This window comes from Melanotaenia boesemani, chromosome 1, assembly GCF_017639745.1.
Source record: "Melanotaenia boesemani isolate fMelBoe1 chromosome 1, fMelBoe1.pri, whole genome shotgun sequence".
Classification (NCBI taxonomy): Eukaryota; Metazoa; Chordata; class Actinopteri; order Atheriniformes; family Melanotaeniidae; genus Melanotaenia; species Melanotaenia boesemani.
The window spans coordinates 1597793-1621992 of NC_055682.1; the positions used below are offsets into that span (position 1 = coordinate 1597793).

At 46.0% G+C, this 24200-nt stretch overlaps 1 protein-coding gene across 3 annotated transcripts in view; it reads left to right on the forward strand.

Annotated features, from left to right (window-relative positions):
• slc9a5 (solute carrier family 9 member A5) overlaps positions 1 to 24200 on the forward strand; it is a 37787-nt gene that overhangs the window by 8170 nt on the left and 5417 nt on the right. For all 3 annotated transcript variants that reach the window (XM_041993727.1, XM_041993710.1, XM_041993719.1), the window contains exons 2-15: positions 680 to 982; positions 1196 to 1359; positions 3804 to 3882; positions 3957 to 4134; positions 4220 to 4440; positions 4552 to 4754; positions 7062 to 7151; positions 7696 to 7766; positions 13576 to 13702; positions 20238 to 20329; positions 20523 to 20649; positions 20792 to 20941; positions 21566 to 21635; positions 21805 to 21939. In XM_041993727.1, coding sequence (XP_041849661.1) covers positions 680 to 982; positions 1196 to 1359; positions 3804 to 3882; positions 3957 to 4134; positions 4220 to 4440; positions 4552 to 4754; positions 7062 to 7151; positions 7696 to 7766; positions 13576 to 13702; positions 20238 to 20329; positions 20523 to 20649; positions 20792 to 20941; positions 21566 to 21635; positions 21805 to 21939 — 2010 coding nt within the window. The remainder of the gene's footprint in view (positions 1 to 679; positions 983 to 1195; positions 1360 to 3803; positions 3883 to 3956; positions 4135 to 4219; positions 4441 to 4551; positions 4755 to 7061; positions 7152 to 7695; positions 7767 to 13575; positions 13703 to 20237; positions 20330 to 20522; positions 20650 to 20791; positions 20942 to 21565; positions 21636 to 21804; positions 21940 to 24200) is intronic.

Consider the following 24200-nt stretch of genomic DNA (forward strand, 5'->3'; position numbering starts at 1 on the left):
AAAACAATACATATACCCAAAATATTTTATTTATTTATTTGTTTGTTTTATTTTACATTTTGTTAAAGGCCAAATAAAGACTAGAATTGGAAAAAATTCTGACCACTGTTTCTTGGGTCAGGGAGTAAAGGGTTAATTCAGGTGTTTAACCTCTGTAGGTCATCAGCACTTTTTATCGTTTGTGTTTCCACATGATGATTTTTGTGTGAGAAAACGTTTGTTTTGAATAACTCTTTCAGTTTTCCTTATAGATCAATGGGTGAAATTTACTACCCTTTTGGGTCCTTAGAGGACAATAAAGTTCTCTTCCAAAAACTGCCATGAGTCAATATTACGTAAATATTTTTTTCCACTTTTTTTACTCAAATCACTCCAAACTACCAAATATGTAATTATTCAAATTATTGTAATCTTGTAAATGCTCATTTATTTACATTAGGTCACTATATAATTTTGATATTTAAAAACCACCCAGATTCCCTAATATGAATCAGACAGAAAGTTTTTATTTCTTTATTTATTTTTTTTCATCGTGTAATTAAATGAACATTTGAAGGGGTAAAATAATTCAAATGAGGACAGCTGATCCCGGATCTGATCTGATTCGGGATCTGAGCTGATCCCGGATCTGATCTGATTCGGGATCTGAGCTGATCCTGGATCTGTCCTGTATCTGCAGTCTTCCACCTCTCCCAGCGCTTCACCACCGTGGTCCCAGAGAGCTGCATGCTGATCCTGATTGGTCTGGTTCTGGGCGGGATCGTCCTCATAGCCAATAAGAAGCAGCTGTATCAGCTGGATCCTGCCCTCTTCTTCCTCTTCCTGCTGCCAACCATTGTGGGTGACGCCGGCTACTTCATGCCGGCCCGGCTCTTCTTCGACAACCTGGGAGCCATCCTGACGTACGCCGTGGTGGGAACGCTGTGGAATGCTTTCTGCACCGGCTTCTGCCTGTTCGCTGCCAAACTGCTGGGTGTCATAGGTAAGGGACGGGGTCAGAGGTCACTCATGTTGCATGGCACTCCCTCTGTTCAGGAGGATTTACTACATCCAGACCACATATCAGACCTGCTGTTGGTCCTTCAGGAATCTGGATCCTGCTTCACTTCTCTTCCCTGGGTTTTGAGGGACCAGGAGATTCCTGTTTAGACTGCAGAGATGATTTTAACTTGGTGACTTGTTTCTGTATGTGTAGACGAGGGCGTGGAGGCCGGCCTGATGGACTTCCTGTTGTTTGGTGCCTTGATCTCAGCCGTCGACCCTGTGGCGGTGTTGGCCGTGTTCGAGGAAGTTCACGTCAACGACACACTCTTCATCATTGTGTTTGGAGAGTCGCTGGTCAACGACGCCGTCACTGTGGTGAGCACCTTCAGATCACAGAACACACGGTGGAGACTAGGAGGACTTCGGTCAAACTAAACTAGTTTACAAGACAGAGTAGAACTGGTCCAGAAGGCCAGGTATGACTGGTTCAGATGTCCAGGTGAAACTGGTTCAGGAGTTCAGGAAGAACTGGTCCAGAAGTCCTGATGACTGAAAGAGGTGTCGACCATCAGCATCGACCAATGGGTTCCTGAGATATTTACCTTTACAAATTTAAAGTCCTAGGGTTACTTTACTCATTCCTAGATGAACTGGGTCTCTTTGGAGAAAAGTGTCTGCTAAATGACAATAGAATAGAATAGAATAGAATAGAATAGAAGTCTACTCAAAGTAATGTGTCTTTCTTTTAGGAGGAGATAACTTCCTGTTTTCTGCTTCGTTCCGGGTGAATTTACTCTGACGCAGGAACATATCGTCTGTAGGAATCTCTCTCGTGTCTCGGCTTTCTGTAGAAACCAGGATTTTACATCCAGCTCTGCTAGTTGTGAAGATAAACTTTATTTATTTGGGGATGTCATTTCAGACAGGAGGTAGTTTGATTCAGGCAGCCATGGACAGCCAGTGGAGGTCATGTGACCTGTTTGGTTAATGGAACAGCGGACTTTCGGCCTGGTTCTGGACCATTTATAGGGGTTTCACTGTGAGGGACAACCATGGTCTGAACCAGGAGCTGGAGAAGAACTGGGTCAGATACAAACTGGTTTGATCCTGTTGGAAGAGAACTGACCTACACATGGAGGAGAACTTGATGATGATTGATAGTTGAGACAGGTTTAGATGAAGGAGATGTTCCTTCGTCACGTGGAACTGCTGCTGAGACCACAGAACTACCAGGTGGGACAGCAGAGATATGAGGAACCTGGATCAGTCCCTGTTTGTTTTTTTACAGCCCAAAAGAATTTTTTACCAGAACTGAGAAGATCTGCTGTGATCCTAAAGGTCCGGAGTCTGGAAGCGTTTTAGATATTTGACATTCCCGACTCTCACCGCTGGACGGAAATCTGGATCTATCTGTGTTTGAGTTTCTGCAGAACCAGAACCAGAACTAACTGGACCTCTGAACCAGTCTCCAGACATGAAGAGCTTCAAGCAAACTCTGCACACACTCAGAGGGAAGTGAACTCTTGATGTAAAGACACACATACCCGTCCTGTTTGGTATAGGGCTGTGTTGCCATGGCAACAGAGAGGCTTATAAGGTCAGTAATGTGGACGCCGCCCCCAGAATGAACTTTGTTTGCACTCAACATGTTTGTAGATTTGTAGTTTCTGTATGGGTCCATGTGTTTGTGGGCCAGGTCTGCTGAGGTTCTGCAGGGACTCGCACTCGGACCGAGGAGCCCAGAAAGCTGCTCAGGAACGTGATGAGGAGCTGACAATCAGCTGAGAGCAGATTTACTGCTGCGGTGTAATCCTCCACAGAACTGCGAATATGAGCTAATCCCACCGGGAAAACCAAAGCGTGGGAATACCGCAGTCGTGACCTCCGATCCTTGGACGGAGGCCTAAATAACAGTTTACTTTTCCTCAGAGCTGTGCCTCAAGTTCTGAAAAACACCACAAAATGACTTTCAGGACCTCACAGTTATCATCTGATTTGAGGAACACAGACTCTGTAGGACTGATCTTCTCCTTAGATGCTGGTAACCTCCTGCCACAGCATCAGTCTGGATTGTTTTTGTTCCCTCCTGACCGGTCGGTCCTGTTTGCAAACAATAAATAAAAATAAATAATAATTATAATAATAAACAAAAACAATTGCCCTGAGTGTAAAGTTTCTCTGAGTTCACTTCAATTTCACTGATGAACATCACAGTTCCTCACGGTTCCTGTCTGATCCAGCACGGTGGCGGCAGAATGATGGTCTGGCTGCTGTGTAGTGACAAACAAATTCGCTTTACCAAGGGGAGCTTTATGGGTTTAAGACTCCTGTTGATAATCTGACTTTTTCTATTTAAATTGTTATTTATTTATTTTGAATGACAGAATTTAAATAATCTTACTGGACCTGAATGGAGGGGACAGAAAAAAGGAGAATAGTGAAGAAAAATAAAAGGAAAGTAGAAAAAGGAAGAGGAGACAAAGATCCAGCAGATAGAAGCAACGAGCTTCAATCCAACCTAACAGCAGACAAGCAGCTGCTACACCTGTACAGAAACACAGCAGAGAATTTCCTACAGCTTTTACAGGTAAACTAAGCAGACAATCATCAGGAGTTCCTACAAAATAACCAAGACAACAACAACATGTATCACAACAACCACCCAGGGCTCATAGAGCCAAGAGCCACCACCCCTCCCGTTGGTTCCTCATTGTTTCTGTCTTCATCTTTAGCTTCAGGAAACACTAGATTTCCCATTACTGTGAACAGGAAGCAGCCAGTTGGTTGCCATGACAACGGAACTACTCTGTTTCCTGCAGGTTCTCTATAAGGTCTACATCTCCTTCGTGGAGGTGGGAGCAGAGAACGTCCAGACAGCTGATTACTTCAAAGGAGTGGGTGAGTTTGCAGACAGAACACACACCTGATGAAGATGAACACACTCACACACTCCTCCTCTTCCTCCTCGGCAGCCTCCTTCCTCATTGTCAGCATCGGGGGGACTCTGGTGGGTCTGGTCTTTGCCGTCATCCTCGGCTTCATCACCCGTTTCACCAAGAAGGTCCGCATCATCGAGCCGCTCTTCGTCTTCCTGCTGGTCTACCTGGCGTACCTGACCGCCGAGCTCTTCTCGCTGTCCGCCATCTTGTCGTAAGTCTGCGCGAGCCCACTCGTCCGGCTCAGACGATGACGTCAGTGCCCCCGTTGTTGCATCACATCAACGTCTTTGTTTCAGGATGACCTTCTGTGGCATCGGAGCTAATAAATATGTGGAGGCCAACATCTCCCAGAAGTCCCGGACCACCGTCAAGTACACCATGAAGACCCTGGCCAGCATCGCTGAAACCATCATCTTCATCTTCCTCGGGATCTCAGCGGTGGACAAGTCTAAGTGGGCCTGGGACACGGGCCTGGTGTCCTGCACGCTGGTCTTCATCTTCGTCTTCAGAGCTGTGGGTCAGTCGGTCAGTCTTTCTGACAGTTTGTTTTTCAGGTGAAGGAGGAGGAGAATCTTCATCCTCCTGAGTCGGTAATTGGTGGATCAGTAGAACCTCTGTCTGTTTTCAGGTGTGGTCGGCCAGACCTGGGTTCTAAACCGCTTCCGCCTCGTCCCGTTGGATAAGATCGACCAGGTGGTGATGTCGTATGGTGGCCTGCGGGGGGCAGTGGCTTTCGCTCTGGTGGTGCTGCTGGATGCTGAGCAGGTCAAAGCCAAGGATTACTTCGTGGCCACAACCATCGTGGTGGTCTTCTTCACTGTCATGTTCCAGGTAGGAGTGAATCTGCCTCCTTCTACCTGTCAGGTAGGACTTTTCCTGCTTCTGTGATTATGTTGGGTCCTGCTGTGGGGTACCTCAGGGTTTGGTCCTAGGACCCATTCTGTTCATCTTCTCCCGGTTGGTTTCATAACCAGTTCACAGGTGTATCCTGTCATTTCTCTGCTGATGATACAAATGTACGCTTAAAGCTTCAGAGCTTCATAAGTGATCATGTGGGTTCATAAAACCCACGTGGAGGTGGGGTTTACTGTTGTTAGCCAAGAGGAGCAGATGCATTCTCTGAGCTCGGCAGAAGCTCAGATTCCTAATCTGTGTATCGTGGCTCGGTTTAATGGTACAAATCGTCCATTTAATAAACAGATCCATGTCTGGCAGACACACATGCATGCGAAGAAGCAGTGAGACACACACACACACACATACGCTTCAGCAAAGTGCATGTAGCCTCATTTCTGTTGTCGGATCACGAATACATATATATATATATATATATTATTAGAAACAATAATGATATTGTTTGAATACTATTTAATAAAAATAAAACAAATACGTGAATGTAAAGGTAGATTAATAGCAAGATAAGGTCTTTTCTTATATCCCAGATAAAAACAGACTGTAAGTTGAAGAAATAATCATCCAATTTTCTAATGTCATCTTTACTGACCTTAGAAAGATCTGATTCTGGAGATTAACCTCAGCTCACTCTGATAAAAATATAAAACAGCCTTTTCAGTGTTTTAAGGCCCGGACATGTTAGTTAGCCACAACTCTAGTTAGACGGTCTGGAAGACCAGAGGTGGTCTGGCATCCATCACTCATCCCTGTGGGTGAGAAACCGGGTGGGGGCCTTCAACTCCTGGTCCCTGCAGGAATGTCCCCACCTTGGAAAGATGCAAGTTAGAGTTCACATGATCGTTAATTACTTCAGTGAAAGAGGAGGTCTCTTTCTTCAGTCTTTCCTAAGCTGCTTGGACCCCCAGATTCAAAGCCATAATTCAGCAGATAAAAAAGACTTTCTGGGAGCGTTACCCCTCGGTGTCTGTTCAGCGTCCAACTGTGACCTGCAAGGAATTAAATTCCAGAGCCTGGTTTCCGTGATGTGAGCCTCTCATCGGGGCCCTTTTCTCACCAGAAGACGCTTCAGTGGTGCAGCTTTAAGATGCTTTAAGACGTTGAGTCAGAAGAAGGTTTCTGTGACTGTTCGTGTCTTCGTGTGTGTTTTTCTCTTTCATATGTTGTATTATTTCACTGTAAAGCATTTTGTGTTTTTATCTGTGGAAGATGAATAAACTTTACTTACGTTCTGAACAAACAAGCAAGCAAAACATGTGGTGACGTCTCATTCTCACGGAGGAGGGGGTGGGACAGTGGAATGACTGAGATGTCCGTCAGCTGGATGTTTGTGATGTTCGAGGTTTGGTGTTGGAGATAAAAAATGTCAGATGCTGACTCTGAGTTTGATCTGGTCTGGAACCCATCAGCTGATCTTTAACAGACCACCCACACCTTGTTATGAGGAACAACGTGAGCTTGATGGCCTGCAACGTGCTGCCGATAACGTGCCTCAAACACTTCTGTCACTTCCTGTTCAGAGTTTGAATCAAGACTTCAAAACTTTCTGACCTCAAATCTCCATTCCGGCGCTTGTTTCTGACCTCACGGCTGAGCTGGAGATCCTCAGTTAAAGCCTAAACTTCAAACTTTTTCCACCTCCGGTAAAAGCTAAACCCTGTTGGATAAATCTGAGACTGGTCTTCATCCCCCTGGTGGATTTTTCTGGCATTACACTTATTCTGACGTATTAGTAATAAACGGTACATACGTGCAAATTATTGATTTAATTTCTTAAACATTTTTTAAGGGTCATAATAAAAGCTTCAAATTAAAAAGTAGAATTTCCTGTCCATTATTTCTTGGGTCAGGCGTGATGCAGTAAAAGGCTCATTCTGCAGGACTGAACTGAATTTACAGACCTTTGGATTGTTTGGTTTTTGTTCTTGTACGGGATGTCCAGTTCTGGTCCTGCAGGTTTTAGATGCTTTGAAGACACCTGGTTCAGATTAAATGAATCTCACCAACAGTTTGTTGTCTGGTGATGACCCGTTTGCCTGGAACAGGAAACATCTAAAACCTGCAGAACCAGAACTGGACATCCCAGATTTACCATCAGCAGGGGGACGTCCAGCTGATCTTCCATTAGGACAGAACCTAGTCATGGATTTTACCAGAACCACTGCAGTCCACTTACCTCTGACCAGAGCCTGTTTGACCTGGTCTGTGTTCTCTGTCCTGTTTCAGGGTCTGACCATCAAACCGCTGGTGAACTGGCTCAAAGTTCCTCGTTCCACCAACAGGAAGCCGACCATCAACGAGGAGATCCATGAGAGGGTGACTCTTCTTCTCATTTCTCTCCTTTCTTCTCCTCCCATTTCCCAAACTACACATCAGCGGTTCCTCTCTTCATCTTCCTCTCAGCAGAGGTGTAAGCAGCGCAGGTGAGAGGCGTTTAGTGACAGTTGGAAATTAGAAGTTCCACACCTGCATCATGTAATGAGGAGGTTTCCCCCCATCCCACCACCGCTACCATGAGCACCCAGCCACGAACCGGTGACCTTGCTGTGAGGTGGCGGTGCTGAGTAGTTGATGTCTGACTTCATCAGCCGTCTTTCCTTTGTGTGTGGGATGAGACGTCTCCAGAGGGACTTTTTTGTTTCATTCTGTTGGATGCTTCCAGAAACACTGAGTCCAGACGTCTCCTCATGTTTTCTGTTTTTTGGTTGTTGCAATGCCCATTGTTGATTATAGTTTATCCACGAGTACTTTCACAAATGTGTCCATGTTTTGTTGGAGTGCCTAGTTGACAGAGATTAGACAACATTAAATGAGCCTTTTCTTCTTCTTGATGCATTAAACTGAGCATGTGTGTTTCCAGGCCTTTGACCACATCCTGACTGCAGTGGAGGACATTGCAGGACTGCAGGGGTATCATCACTGGAGAGACAAGTGAGTCCCACCAACGTCCTCACAGTGTCAAAAGATCCTGTAAACCTGCAGAGAGACAATGATCCCCTTTACATCAGATCGTTGTCTGATTTATGGAGTTACCAGATTATTCCCGCCATCCTGTAGATGGTAAACGCTAAAGGCGGATTTATGCTCACGTGGCGTCTGCGTGCGGTCGGTTACGGCGTAGCTGACGCTGGTGAGTTTGCTTCCCACTCCAGCGTACGGAGAACGCGTAGTTTTGGTGTCGTGTTGCAGTTTCTCCTCCTAACCAGAAGGTGGCAGCAGGGGTGGTATCGGCCAGTAAATTCACCAGGTCGGAGTTCTTTTGATGGTTCTCTTTAGTTCGGTGGTATTTCCTGTTTTAAAACAACAATGGCGTCCAGTATGGTTCAGTGTCTTTATTAGCTTGTGGAAGAAAACAAAGAAATAATTCGATCAGCCTCTCATCAACTTGAGTCACTGGTTATTGGTTTTTAAAAAACAATTTTACAGGCAGCAACCTCCGCCTGTAAAATGTGAAGCCTATGTGGAAGTGCAAAAAACTGCAGTTCCCCCCTCGTCCACTAGGGGCTCCAAAACAGAGCAAATCCCCATAGACTCCCATGTTAAAAAGACCAACTTCACAACAGAAATAAACATGTTTAAAGCCTGGTACAAAAATCCATTTTAGGATTAAAAGGTCAAGTTTACCTTTATGACAACTGTGAGGGGGGTAAATTTTTTTCTAACTCATCCGTTTGGATGTTATTTAATCTTGAAATTTGGCATAATTAGGGGCGTGTCCTTTTGATTGACAGGTATCCAATATCTGCGGAAAGAAGGGAGAATAGAATAGAATAGAATAGAATGCCTTTTATTGTCATTATACACATGTACAACGAGATTAAGCCATCCCCAGTGTCAGTGCAAAGAGAGCAGTATAGAAATAAATAATAAATAAAAGATCTAAGTTATAAAATATTTACAGAAATAAAACAGATGTGCACACTCTAGTTATTTGCAGATATAAGTATGATGTCTATGTCTGAAAAAAAATATATTGCACGTTCAAAGTATTATTGCACGGATCATGATATGTTGTACATGTCATGTGACAGAATGTATTGCACATATGTTGTTAGTGTCCAGCGTATTTCAGATTTGAAGTCCTACAGGAGTTCAGGGCAGTTATTGCTTTTGGAAAGAAACTGTTTTTGAGTCTGTTTGTTTTAGTCCTGATGCACCTGTAGCGCCTCCCAGAGGGCAGCAGGGCAAACAGATCAGAGCCAGGGTGGGAGCTGTCATTTATGATGTTTCTAGCTCTGCTGAGGCAGCGGGAGGTGTAAATGTCCATCAGGGAGGGGAGAGGGCAGCCAATGATCTTCTGTGCTGTCTTTACCACTCTCTGTAGCCTCTCCTTGTCTGCTACAGTGCAGCTGCCGTACCATACTGTGATGCAGTATGTCAGCAGGCTCTCGATGGATGAGCGGTAGAAGGTCAGCAGCAGGTTGGAGTTTAGTTTGTGCTTCCTGAGGACTCTCAGGAAGTGTAGCCGCTGCTGAGCCTTCTTGGTGATTGACGTGATATTCTCTGACCAGGAGATGTCGGCCGAGATGATGACGCCAAGAAACCTGATGGTGTGGACCCTCTCCACACACTCGCCGTTTATGTAGAAGGGGGCTGGGTCTGTGCTGAACCTCCTGAAGTCGATGATAATCTCCCTGGTTTTCTTGGTATTGAGAGCGAGGTTGTTCTCAGAACACCAAGCAGCCAGCTTCAGGATCTCCTCCCTGTAGGCAGCCTCATCACCCCCGGAGATGAGTCCGACCACTGTAGTGTCGTCAGCGAACTTGACGATGAGGTTGTCATTGTGGGCCGGCCTGCAGTCATGGGTGTAGAGGCAGTACAGGAGGGGGCTCAGCACACAGCCCTGTGGGGAGCCGATGCTCAGCGTGCTGGTGGAGGAGAGGTGGGGACCTAGTCTCACAGTCTGGGGTCGGTCTGTTAGGAAGTCCTTTATCCAGGCACATGTGAGAGGGGGGAGGCCAACAGTGTCCAGTTTTGTGCATAATCTGTCCGGGATTATTGTGTTGAACGCAGAACTGTAATCCACAAAGAGCATCCGGACGTAGCTCTGCTGCTGCTCCAGGTGGTTCAGCGCAGAGTGAAGAGCTACAGCTATGGCGTCCTCAGTGGATCTGTTCGCGCGGTATGCGAACTGGTGGGAGTCGAAGTCTGGGGGGAGATGGTCCTTGATGTGCTGAAGAACAAGTCTCTCAAAGCACTTCATGATTACCGGAGTGAGGGCCACCGGTCGGTAATCGTTCAGGCTGGTGATGGGAGATTTCTTCGGCACCGGGACAATTGTGGAGGATTTGAGGCAGTGTGGGATGACTGCCTGAGCCAGGGAGAGGTTGAAGATCCTGGTAAGGGTGGGGGCGAGCTGGTGGGCGCACGCTCTGAGCACCTTGCCAGGTACTCCGTCTGGGCCAGTAGCCTTCTTGGTGTTCACCGCCAGGAGCACCCGTCTGACATCGTGCTCCTGGATGGTGAGTGGGGTGGTGCGGGAGCCAGATGGGGGTGTCGGTGTGGGTGGGGGTGGGGGCATGGTTGGAGCAGATGCATGCTGCTGAGAGTCGAACCGGGCAAATAAGCAGTTTAGCAGCACAACCGCGGTTTTAACAGCGTGTCTTAGCTTTAGCCCACCTAATTTTGTTAGCTGGTTAGCTACTGTTGCTCGGGGTTAGCTCGGTTAGCTGTTAGCTACAGGCAGCTCGGCGTTTGATGGTTGTCAATCATCTACCCCTCCCTTCACAGTCCCCCTCTCAGCTCCACCTCTTTGCCCATTTTTGTATTTTCCGGGACTAACAACACACATGACACTGCCAAGATGGCGATGGTGGGAACACCCAATGAGATTCACTTTTGCGCCTAAGAAACCTACGGGTGACATCATGGAGGCTCCGTCCATCTTTTATATACAGTCTATGGTTACCACACAAATTCAGTGAGAAGATCCAGATATCTGGCAACACGTGATCCCAAACTGACCAATCACAAGGGAGTACCTCTGTGTAACTGTCTGCGTAGCAGGGGTGCGCGTCAGGTCTGGAAGACCCGTAGACCCTCGTCTACGACGAGCTTACAGCGGTTACGTAGACACTGCACAAGTATAAATCCGCCCTAAGACTGCAGGCTCCCACATTAGCAGCTAATGCTAAGTCCATGGACTGCCAACTGTCCTGTATTAGCTAGGACATCCCATATATTTATCTAAATTAGACTGTTCCATACAAGATTTCTCTTGTCCCTTATCTGGAGGGCTGCTTGTCTTGTTTGTCCTCTGGTAGGATGTTAAGCTGCTGTTACATTTCTACCACTAGATGGAAAGTCAGACTTCATGCGTCAGGTGACTGACAGGTATCAGTCAGTCACATCAACTAGTGAAGCCAAATCAAGACTTTGGCTGAAGTCGGTTTGTAGAATGGATTTGGGACTGTTTAGGAAATAAGAATATGGAAAAGCTGTGAAAAAGGAAGTAATGTGCAGCTATCATAAAAAGTGGGATGCAAAAAATAAGCTGCAGGTAAAGCCTGTTAGTGGTGAGGCTTCATGCCGGCAGGATTTCTCTGCTGGCCATGGAGGTGTATCCAAAACGTATCCATGGAAAAAGTAGAAATGGTGAATCATGATATATAATGACTCTTTTGCATTTACAATCTGCTTGTTAACTGTTATAAACGTCCAAACTGTGATAAATTATTTTGAGGTTTATTCATACATGTGAAGTTGCATTTGTGTGAAGATGCATAACAATATACTGTCTAGTATTAAGTGTTAAAATGTATACATGATTTTAATTAAATTTGAAACAGTCTCTCCAGTATACTGTCTCAATGTGTCCATGAAAGCTGCATATTTAGATTAAAAACATCTTAGATTATACCCTTTTTACATTGGGTTTATTAGGGTTTTTGTATTAGTCTTATTTAAACCCTTATTTAACTGAGAGAAAGTTGGCAACCCTAATAGACTCCCATATTATTCTATTCTATTCTACAGTCATGTAGCAGACGCTTTTATCCAAAGCGAATTACATCTGAGAGTAAGAACAACACAAGCATGAATTCAAACAAGATGGACGTCATCATTAAGTTGTAGTCAGACTGCTGGACGTCCAGGTGGACCAGTTGCTGTCATGTAGTGCAGTGTAAATATATTTTTTGTAAGTCTTTTGTTTAATTACAACATCATGATTTCATCCCACAACATCATCTTGGGTGTAAATACACACAGCTTATTTAGTGCTGAGTTGAGCTAATCTGATGCGCTGCAACTGGAAGCCAGTGGAGAGCGATTAGCAGCAGAGTGACATGAGCTCTTTTGGGCTGGTTGAAGACCAGATGTGCTGCTGCGTTCTGGATCATCTGCAGAGGTTTAACTGAGCATGCAGGCAGGCCAGCCAGTAAGGAGTTGCAGTAGTCAATGCGTGAAATGACCAGAGCCTGGACCAGGAGCTGGGCCGTGTGTTCAGTCAGGTAGGGTCTGATCCTCCTGATGTTGTAGAGAGCAAATCGGCAAGATCGAGAGACCGAGGCAACATGGTCCTTAAAGGTCAGCTGGTTGTCTACCATGACACCAGGATTCCTGGTAGAAGACGTAGGCACAAGCGTGATGGAGTCAAGCTGCACACTTATCTGTGGCGGTAAAGAAGGATTGGCTGGAACGACAATAAGCTCGGTCGTGGGTAGTTTGGTAGTTTCCAACCTGGGCTGGGATGAGTGTGGGTTTCTTCAGCAGAGGGTAACCTGAGCTTGTTTGAAGGCAGAAGGAAAGACACCGGATTTAAGAGAGGAGGTGATAATATGGGTTACTGCAGGTTTGATTGTAGGTAAAATGCTCTGCAGGATGTCAGAGGGAACAGGATCAAGAGGACAGGTTGTGGGTTTTGAGCTGACTAGAAGTTTAGAGACTTGGTCCTCATTTAGAGAGCGGAAGGAGCAGAGTGAGGCACCAGTAGCTGGTTTGGTAAGGCTGAGTTGGTCCGGCTCAGTGAATTGGTTACTGATGGTAGCGACCTTTTCAGTGAAGTAGGAAGCAAACATTTCTGCAGTCAGCACAGTGGAAGGCTGAGCAGGTGGTGGAGATAGAAGAGAGTTAAACACCATGAACATGTCGTGTGTTGGGAGCATTGTGGATCTTGTTCTGATAAAAGGTTATCTTGGCCGCCTTTAGGCTGGATGTGAAAGTTTCAAGTTTTTGCTGCTACTCAGACAAGTCAGTGTGCTCTTTTGATTTGCGCCACTTTCTTTCTGCAGTCCTGAGTCCGGCTCTGTGCTCCCTTAGAGCTCCCTGTGAGCCATGGACTGGGAGGGTTTTGTCTGGCTGGTTTTGACACTAGAGGACAGAGTTTGTCCACCAGAGGACAGAGTTTGTCCAGAGAGGAGGCGAGAGAGGAGCAGAGTGTTTCTGTAGCCTCATTAACAGACAGTAAGGAGAAGTCTGAGTGGGAAGGGAGGGTAGAGTAAACCTCATCAGACAGCTGTGTAGGTCTGAGGGATCTCAGGTTTCTGCGGTAGGATGCCATGTTTGGAGCCGCTTGATCGACATGAGGAAGGAAGACAGAGAAATTAACCAGGAAGTGGTCTGGTCTCCTATATTAACAGCTAACACTAAGATCTTGGGCTATTACATTACATTTTTTCTCTCTTACTTATGCAGTCATTTTTAGATTATTTGTCATCTGTATTTATTTGTTGTTTTTCTATTTAAAATTGTAACTACATATAATCTTACTCCATTCTTAAAAAGGTGTGTTTGTGTCCAGGTGGGAGCAGTTTGATAAGAATTACCTGAGCAAGCTGCTGCTGAGGAAGTCGGTGTACAGGAAGAGCGAGCTGTGGGAGGCTTATCAGAAGATCAACATCAGGGACGCCATTAGTGTCATTGACCAGGTGGGCTCACCTCAGGACACACACCTGACACACAGAGACGTTCAATTTCCTAATCCAGCAGGGGAAAGGTGAGTTTCTGACCCAGTAGCTCAGACCGTCCACAGAGGAAAACAGCAGAAAGATGGAACACGAGGGAAGAAAAATCCACCAAATCAAGAAAAATATAGTTTAACAAAGCAGCTGAGAAAATAATCCAGACGCAGACATGTTGGTAGGAGGTGCAGGAAGAGAGAACAGCATCAGGAAACGTGGCTGCACACTTCTATTTATTCATTCATTCACTCGTTTTCTACACTGCTTACTCTAAGTCGGGGTCGCCAGGCTGGAGCTTCTTAAAGATCACAAGTTAGAGAAAAAGTCACTGGATGCAACTTTCAGTTTGAGAGCCTAATAACAAATGAAATTATTTAAACCTTTTGTTATTTGGTAGATCAATAAACAGCAAAAGCTTTACAGAAGAGGCATGAAGTTTATATAAAAAAAAAAACTAAATCTAAACTAAAATCCCTCAAAGCTTCTCGTAATGTCTCCTTTGTGATCTCCTGGTCTGAGGATTACATGTTTATCTGAGGAAATCCGACTTTTTCCTGAGTTTTACCGGCAGGTCTGGCCTCCTGCCTCTGTTAGTTCCTCCAGACGCCACCAGATGGAGCTCTAACTAAAGTTTCAGGGTTCAGTCCATCAACCTTCAGAAAGGTTCCTGCAGAATTATCCGAGTTTCAGCCGTGGTGAGAAATGATGGAATTCTCTAAACGTGAAGGAAATGAGCTCCAGCGCTTCCTGTACCATCCTCTTTAGGAAGCATCTTTCATGGAAGGAAAGTGGATCAAACAGGAGGCACATTTCCTTTTAACATGGCTGCTGCTGGGTGGAGATGTGGTGACTGTTGAGTCTATTGAACCCATGGTGGAGATGATCTGAGCTTTGTGACATGGTGCATTATCCTGCTGGAAGTAGCATCAGAAGATGCTCCACTGTGGTCATAAAGGGATGGACATGGTCAGCAACAATACTCAGGTAGGCTGTGCTGGTTAAAGCAGGGGGGGGTTCTCACCCTTCAGGTCGTTAGAGGACAGAAAACTGCTTTAAAAATGCTAAATATTCATTTCCATCTTTCAGTCAGCTTCAGTCCTCATGCAAACAATATATAATTATTCTACTATTTTAACCATTTCAAAGCCAATTCAACTGCATGTTGTCACTCTTATGAAAAAAAATATATTAAAAATGAGTTATTTTCCATTAAATATAGTTTTGGTAGCTCAGTCTTAAATGTCCTACAAAAACATTGATTTTGCTCTTTAAATGAGAAACAACCTTCCAGTTGTAGAAAAATGAATAACCAGGAGTCTGGTTGAGAGAAAGTGTACGAAAGTTTATTTAGGAACAATACTTGCAGCAAGGAGACGGGGAAGCAGGAGAAAAACAAAAAGTTGTACATTTCTGATGAAAGAATCCTCCTCCAGACCTTGAGGACTGGCGCCATAGCAACCTCACATCGTTGTGTCTCACCAGAAGCAGCCTGACCACGGTTCTGAGGAAGGACCGGATCGAGGTCATCTTACCGTCGTAGTGAACGGAGTCAGAACAGAAGGAGCAGTGCACAAGAATTAGAAGTGAACAAACCAATGAATAAATGTATGTGATGAAAGAAATTATGGGATAAATGAACTCTTAGCAAAGTCCATATATGAAGCAATAAGGCATAGTAAGTAAAATTTCTTCTACACATTTGGGCCACGTCTGTCTGGGTCCTCCAGAAACAAAACCACCTCAGTAACCACTAGGCCTCCTAAATAAAGCATGTATGTAGATTTTATTTCTATTAAAACAGTGATCATATATTCACTTAAAGGCTTAAAATAGTTTAAATAATTTGTTTTTAGATGAAGATTTTTGTCCTTTAATGACCTGAAAGGAGAGTAAATATGTCCCGCTCACCTGGGAGGAAAAATGAGACAGGAATGTCAAAATTCTTCAAAAGAGAATCTTTCTTAAAAAATTCATCTCATGTGGTGAAAAACAACCAGGAAGTGAGAGAAAGACGACCTGGAAGGACAAACAGGTCCATGATGACTGTTAAACCAAGCCAAAGTGATCCAGATAGAAACTGAAATCAGTTTGAAATCAGCTGGAGTTTCCTCCTGACACCAAACCTTCCCGTTTCCTCTTCTTCATGGTTGCCCTTTGCTTGTAGTATCCCAAGGTACTTGTAGTTCTCCTCAGCATCTGATATTCTGCCCTCTGTGAGTGCAGTGCTCGCTGTATGGACCATCTTCCCTCATTTTGTTACCATCTGGCCACATTTCCAGTCTGAATGACATTCTGATGTCCCCGCTGTAGATCCTGGTGGTGTGGATCAGTGAAAAACTACACAAACACACAGACTTTCCATCATGTGGAAACATCACACTTGATCAGGTTTACACCACCCAGAGAGGAGCTTACGAGGCCCTCCCCCTCCCACACCTCCGACCACATCACTGTCATGCTACCGCCAGCACACAGACCACTGGTTAAAGTCACCAAACCAGTTCTCAAAGAAGTACGTGTGTGGCCGGAAGGATGCTTGGAGGTACTGAAGGTCTGGTTTAACACCACAGACTGGAGTGTGTTTAAACAGGGCACCACCTACAACAACAACACAGACCTCCAGGACGATACATATGTCATCACTGCCTACATCACCAGGTGCACTGATGATGTAACAGTTCTTAAGATCATCACTGTTCGGGCCAATCAGAAGCCATGGCTGACAGGGGCGGAGCACAGGCTGCTGAAGGCTGGAAACGCTGCCTTCAGAGCAGGAGATGAGGAGGGCCGACCATCACGTAGCATCAGAGAGGCCAAGAAGCAGGACTCCAGGAGGATCGCTTCAGAGACACAGAGCCTGTGGCGAGGGACCATCACGGACTACAACCCCCCCTCCAGACCTGTGACAGCTCCACCTCTCTGCTAAATGACTTCTTTGCATGTTTTGAGGCACACAACAGCACACCTGCACAGAAGTCTCCGCCCCCTCCTGGAGAACAGGTGTTGATGCTGTCCCCAGACGGTGTGAGGAGGACACTCAGCAGGATCGATGCTCCCAAAGCTTCTGGTCCTGATAACAAACCTGGTTGTGTGCTGAGGGCCTGGGGAGCTCATGGATGTCTTCATGGACGTCTTTAACATCTCGCTGAGCCAGGCTGTCGTCCCCACGTGCCTCAAAACCACCACTGTCATCCCTGTTTCCATGACTACCGTGCGGTAGCCCTCGCTCCCGTTCTTATGAAGCGCTTCGAACGGCTAGTGTTGCAGCACATGAAGTCTGTCCTCCCATCCTCCCTGGACCCCTTCCAGTTCGTACATTGCTCCAACCGCTCGACCGACGATGCCGTCTCCACTGTCCTCCACACAGCCTTCACACATCTGGACACAAAGACTCCAACCTCACAATCCTGTTCATAGACTTCAGTTCAGCATTCAACACAATCGTCCCCCAACAGCTCCTTCTGAAACTGGACCAGCTGGGAGTTAACGCCTCACTGTGGCTGCTGGACTTCCTGACCAGGAGACCACAGACAGTTCAGGCTGGCAGGAACACATCCAGCATCACCACACTGAACACGGGTCCCTGAAGGATGTGTGCTGAGCCCCCTCCTCTTCACTCTGCTAAACCACGACTGCACACCGTCGTCCAGCTCCAACCTCCTCATCCAGGCTGCAGACGACACGACTAGGGCCCGACCGATATGGATTTTTTTGAGGCTGATACCAATTCTGATGTTTGGCAGAAAGAAATTCTGATTACCGATTAATTGGCCGATTTAAAAAAATAACGCTTACACCAACATAAATATAAATTTCAGACAGAAAATTTTACTTATTCACAATATTTTGTCCTTGTTTAACTCCACAGAAGAATTTCCAAAAACATGCAACAAAACTTTCAATAACTGGGAAAATATATAACCTTAAAAAGTCTATAAATGAATGATGAATTCATTAAATACATCTTGTTTTGAACTTCTTGCTGATGCCAATTAGAAGTAGGTTAAAGTACAGGTAAAAAAAACTTTTAAAAAGTTGTAAACAGGTAAACGTGAGAGGAAATAAAGGAAGCCTCCTTTATTTTTCTGCTCGACAGCTTTCAAGTACAAAATAATGTTCCAAACTGCAGTAAACGTCGGCAAAATAAAATAACCTCATTTAAAATTAACTTTGAATGCTGCCTTGTTATATCCGCCTTTCAGTCTTAGTCCTTCTCTCTGGTGCAGTCACAACATGCTTTTGTGCAGGTAGAACAACTTTTTAAAAAAATTGTAAACGAGGTAATATGTTTGAGGAAATCAGCGTATTTTAATAGTAAAATAATCCCCTTGCAGTATGTGCAATAAAAAAAACAACACTTATATACAAAATGTTTACATGCAAAGTGGCAAACGATCTATAAAAAAGATTTTCTTTAAAAAAAGTGTAAATCAGTGAAAGTTATGAAATATCTATAGAAAGAAGACGAGCCGTGTTTCATTAATGCTGCTGCTTCAGCAGAGGGAGGCTGTAGAGCAGGAAGCAGTTTCTTCACTGGGAGCTGCACTTTTCCTCCTAAATGTTGCCCGTAATGTGAAACAGCCTCTCACCTGGCAGAGGAAGGTGGACAGCAGAGCTACTTCCTGGCCAGGGCTGACAATCCACTGAAGCAGCAACTGTAATTCTCCACCACTCCACCGGGTTCCCTCTTGTTCTTTCCATCACTGGCTCCCTTAAGTACCGCTCCAGCTCTTCAAGGACCTCCTCAGGTGCCTTGTCTTGGCTTGTTGAAGCAAGCACAGTTTCATAAAGACTGTCCAGTATGCTGGTAATCCTCCTCCACCCTGGTTTCTTGGGGTCTCCCTCACCATCGTCATCACTGCCGCTTTCTGCTGGCATCATGTCTGCTTGTGCTGCTGCAGGTACAGTCTCGACCTCTTCTCTGAGCCAGGATTTAGCTTTGGCCAGTGTCTCTGGAGACAAGGGCCGCTCCTTGTAGCGCGGATCACGGAGACATGCCAGCCTACCTCTTTGTCTCATGTTCATGGGAGCATCTTTTCTCCAGGCTCTCCAGCATGGTCCTCCTCAGTGTTTTCTCTGCTGTGTGGTCCCTCTGACTCGAGCAGATGCCGGAGCACTGCTACACCTGGTATGATGCAGGAGGCAGAGGAATCTTTTCTCATTTCATGTGGTATTTCTTCCAGTGGTGCCAGTGTCTCCACCAGGTTGGCTGACAAATCCCACTCCTCTGCCGCTGGACATAGAAAATGGCCGTGGTCACAAGAGTAGGCTGTGCTAGCGCTCTTCTGAGCCGACACCCTGGCAGGCATATGAAGTGTTGAATTCCACCTGGATGACGGAACGGTGAGGAACACCAACCTCCTCGCTGCTGGGCCACAACAGAGTGGTTGAACTGTGTGGCTATTCTCTTCATTTTGGCCGATATGTCTCCCACCATTATGTGGGAGGTAAGGCCATCACTGATCACAGCTGGAGTATGTGCAGTACAGCTGAGGTCAGGCATCTCTACAAGTTTCATTCCCTTGGTTATATTTGCACCACTGTCCCTCAGCACCAGGTGTTCATTTCTTTCAGTAAGGTCGGGAAGGTCTCGCTGATGTATCGCCCCGTGTGGGACCCAAACATGGCCTTTACGTTCAGCACAATTTGGACTCTCTTCCAGGTTTTCTCTATAAAATGTGCAGTCAAGCTCATGAAAGCCTCAGTTGATCCAGACCTACAGTCTGTGGTAAAGGCAATGCTTTTCCCTGCATTTTCCACAGAGAGAAGTTCCTTTACTCTTCTTTCAACTTAAGAGCACATTTCGTGCATCAGTTGAGTACAAAAATGCTTTTTGCTTTTAAGATAAGACTGCCTTTAAAAATGTAAATATACTAAAAAAAGCAAAACTACTGGTGGTCATTAAAAAATCTGACAGCTACAGGAACAAAAGCCCTGAAGCGTTCAGTAGAACACTGAGGCATAACAAGACAGTCACTTTTTAGGAGTATACCGGTGTTCTGCTTTGGCCAGTAAACTTTTAAAACCTTCACCCTCCACAACTGCATAGGGCAGGATATCTGTAGCTATCATTTCCATAATCAGTTTGTCCATCTCTTTCCATCGTGGGTGATTTGGGGACCACTTTGTGGTTCTACCAAACACCTGTGTGAATGTGGGCTGACTGTTCTTTGACACTTGTGCTGTCTCAAGCATCTTTATGTTTTTTTAAGGTGTTGCCAAAGATGTGTGGTGTTTTTTTTATTTAAGCTTACTGGATTAGACATCATCACCAGAGATTTCCTTAGTGTAGTCGTCCCACACCTGGTTTTGTCCACTTTGTGCCATCTGAAAAAAGTAAAGTATTAATTTAAGAAGAGAAAAACAATATGCATTAGTAAAAAAAACACACACACAACAAAAACATATGTATTAAGTGTGGAGCATTTTATTTAATGTTAATGTTTAATGTTAAATGAAGCCTACTGAGCAGGCTGTTAACCTTTGACCTTTGACCCGACAGGGTGGGAACGTCCTGACTTCAGCCAGGCTGTCTCTTCCCTCGATGGCCAGCAGAGCTTCGTTTCCTGAAGTCACTAACGTCACCAACTACCTGTGAGTCACATGATGTCACCTGCTCATTTCACACCCAAAAACAGTCTTTAAAAGCTCCTCAGACTTTTCACCTTTGGAGACGGAACAAACTGTTGGTCGAACTGGTTCGAACTGGATGGTTTGTCTTCAGAACTGGTCTATCTGGACAGACACGGAGCTGAAATTCAGTCTGAGGTGTTTGTCTCTGTTCCAGGCGTGAGAACGGCAGTGGTGTCTGTCTGGATCTCCAGGTCATCGATAACGTCCTCGGAGCCAAAGTAGAGGAGGACATGGAGACACATCATGTCCTCGCTGGAAACCTGTACAAGCCCAGGAGACGGGTAATCCTCCATAATGAAGGGAGGGGGTTAGAAGTCCTGTAGGGGCCCTCAGAGAGACGTCTGACCTTAGTCAGAGACAAGGTTTGAGACAATTCAGGAGTCCTGGAGGAGGATCTGAATTCACTTCCTGTTTCCTGTTCAGTACCAGTCCCACTACAGCCGCCACTTCATGCCTCTGGGGGAGAAGGAGCGTCAGGACCGGGAGGTGTTTCAGAGGAACATGAGGAGCCGGATGGATGCGTTCAAATCCACCCGACACAAGCGGCACAAGAAGGAACGCAGCCTGAAGAAGGTAAGAAGCATCCACACACCCAGCTGTGCAGGGTCCAGCCTCTGGCTTTAGAGTCCAGAATAAACCATCAGAACCTGATCAGGATCTGATGCTTCTGATAAGAACCAGGTCAGGATCTACTGGTCCTGATCAGGTTCTGGAGGATGAAACTGCTGCAGCTACCTCAGAGTGATGATGTTTATCAGGCTGATGATGCCGGAGCAGGACAGATGTTAGACGATGAAACAGCTGATTACAGCCTAACTTCTTCAGTTTCATTCAGCAGCTCAACGGCATGAAGACCAGTCACTCTGACCGTAAATCCAAAAACAACCAGTCAACACGGCCCAGAGTGAAAAATAACAGCTGCTGATTGACAGGTAGAGTCCAGGATGATTGACAGGTAGTGAATGGACTCTCTTAATAAAAAATATTGTATAAAGTTTAAACCTCGTCTGACAAAAGAATCCATTAGCTTGTCAAACACTAGATCTGTTCTGGTCTGCATCCTCGTCTGGTTCTGAAAGGGTCCAGATGGTTCCGGTTTAATAAGGCTGTCTGATCCAAACCATCTTTAAATCTAAACTGTGTTATTGGAGATGCCACACAGCTGACTGAAGACCAAGTCTGTCCATCTTTCTCCAGCGCCGAGGATCAGACATCAAGGAGGACAGTGGCGACAAACCCAGACGCAATGTCAGCTGGCAGGATAAAGGTAACACAGATCCTGAGATGGGGCCCCAAAATGGACCTCGCAGACGCAAACACGGCTCTGATCAGTGCTCTGATTGGCTGATCAGACGTCATGTGGAATGTTTCTATTGGGTTATTAGTGATGTAAGTATGAAGCTTTAGTAACGGCATCCACCTGTCCTGTGTGTCAGACCCAGACCCGGTAGTGGTTCCTGTGGAACCTGAAGACAACAAAGCAGAACATTCAGACCCAGAGAAGGAGGAAGATATGGGCATCACCTTCGTCGCTCGTAAGGTGGAGACACCAAAACAGCGACCCAAATCAGGTAAAGGTAGATAGAAGTTTAATGTGGTACTAACAGACTCCTCTCAATCAGATTCTATTCTATTCTATTCTATTCTATTCTATTCTATTCTATTCTATTCTATTCTACAGTCATTTAGCAGACGCTTTTATCCAAAGCGACTTACATCTGAAAGTAAGAACAACACAAGCAAGAATTCAAACAAAATGGACGTCATCATTTAGTGGTAGTCAGACTGCTGGAGTCCAGGTGGACCAGGTGCTGTCATGTAGTGCTAGAGGCAGTGCATATAATTTTTTTTGTAGTTTTTGTAAGTCATTTTGTTTAAATACAAGATCACCATTTCTCCACACAACATCATCTTGGACATAAGTGCAGCAGCTTCTTCAGTACCTGGTTGAGCCAAAGAGCTGGACAAATCTTTCTAACTCATTCTGAGTAGAAGAGTTAAGCTAAGTGTGGAAATGCTCCTTAAACAAGTGAGTCTTTAGCTTGCTTTTAAAAGTGGATAAGGACTCTGCGGATCGGACGGAGTTAGATAGATGGTTCCACCACCGGGTAACAACATTTATTGTTTTGTAAGCCAGAAGCAGAGCTTTGAATCTGATGCGCTGCAACTGGAAGCCAGTGGAGAGCGATTAGCAGCGGAGTGACATGAGCTCTTTTGGGCTGGTTGAAGACCAGACGTGCTGCTGCGTTCTGGATCATCTGCAGAGGTTTAACTGAGCATGCAGGCAGGCCAGCCAGTAAGGAGTTGCAGTAGTCAATGCGTGAAATGACCAGAGCCTGGACCAGGAGCACAACTATCCATCCATCTTTCTATCATCCATCCGTCCGTCCATCCCTTCATCCATCCAAGTCATTTTCCATGTTTTTTTTATTAACTCCCACACCCAAGTTTTTGCCTCAGCCACTGCTAAAGCCGCATTCCGTTCAGCCTGGCAATGCCCATCAGCTGCCTCCAGAGTCCTACAGGCCAAAAATGATAGGACTCCTTCTTCAGCTTGACGGCATCCCTTACTGCCGGTGTCCACCAACGAGTTCGGGGGTTACCGCCGCGACAGGCACCGACGACCTTATGGCCACAGCTCCGGCTGGCCGCCTCGACAATAGAAGCATGGAACACAGCCCACTCTGACTCAATGTCCTCCGCCTCACCCGGGACATGGTTGAAGCTCTGCCGGAGATGGGCGTTGAAACTCTTTCTGACAGGGGACTCTGCCAGACGTTCCCAGCAGACCCTCACAACACGCTTGGGTCTGCCAGGCCTGACCAGCATCCTCCACCACCATCTGAGCCAACTCACCACCAGGTGGTGATTAGTTGACAGCTCCGCCCCTCTCTTCACCCGAGTGTCCAGAACATGCAGCCGCAAGTCCGACAACACGACTACAAAGTTAATCATCGAACTGTGGCCTAGAGTGCCCTGGTGCCAAGTGCACATGTGGACACTCTTATGTCTGAACAAGGTGTTCGTTATGGACAGTCTATGACGAGCACAGAAGTTCAACAACAAAACACCACTCGGATTCAGATCAGGGGGGCCATTCCTCCCAATCACACCCCTCCAGGTCTCACTGTCATTGCCCACGTAGGCATTGAAGTCCCCCAGCAGAACGAGGGAGTCCCCGGAAGGACTGCTCTCCTTCCACCTATTCCATGCACTCCAAACAGGGTGGGTACTCCGAACTACTATTTGGTGCGTAAAACTCCCAACGTACAGGCACCATGTCAGGGGAAGTGAGCATGCCCACACTTGCTCTTCGACTCTCACTAGGAGCAACTCTAGAGTGGAACAGAGTGCAACCCATCTCAAGGAGATCAGTTCAAGAGCTCAAGCCATGCATCGAGATGAGTCCAACTATATCTAGCCGGAACCACGCAATCTCACGCACTAGCTCAGGCTCCTTCCCCACCAGACAGGTGACATTCCACGTCCCTAGAGCTAGCTTCTGCAGACCAGGATCAGACTACCAGGGTCCCTGCATTCGGCCACCACCCAGCTCACACTGCACCTGACCTCTATGGCCCCCCCTCCTGCAGGTGGTGAGCCCACAGGAGGGGGAGCCATGTCACCTTTTTTGGGTTAAGCCTGACCCCATGGGCATAGACCCGGCCACCAGGCGCTCGCCACCGACGCATTACAGCTGCTAAACAGTCGGATCGTGGGAGTGAACTCTGAATGTAACACTGCCCACTAGTGGAGGAACTGACTTATCGACCATGGCAACACAAAACACGCATGGGAGCATGAGGACAACGACATATGACAACGTTTGAAT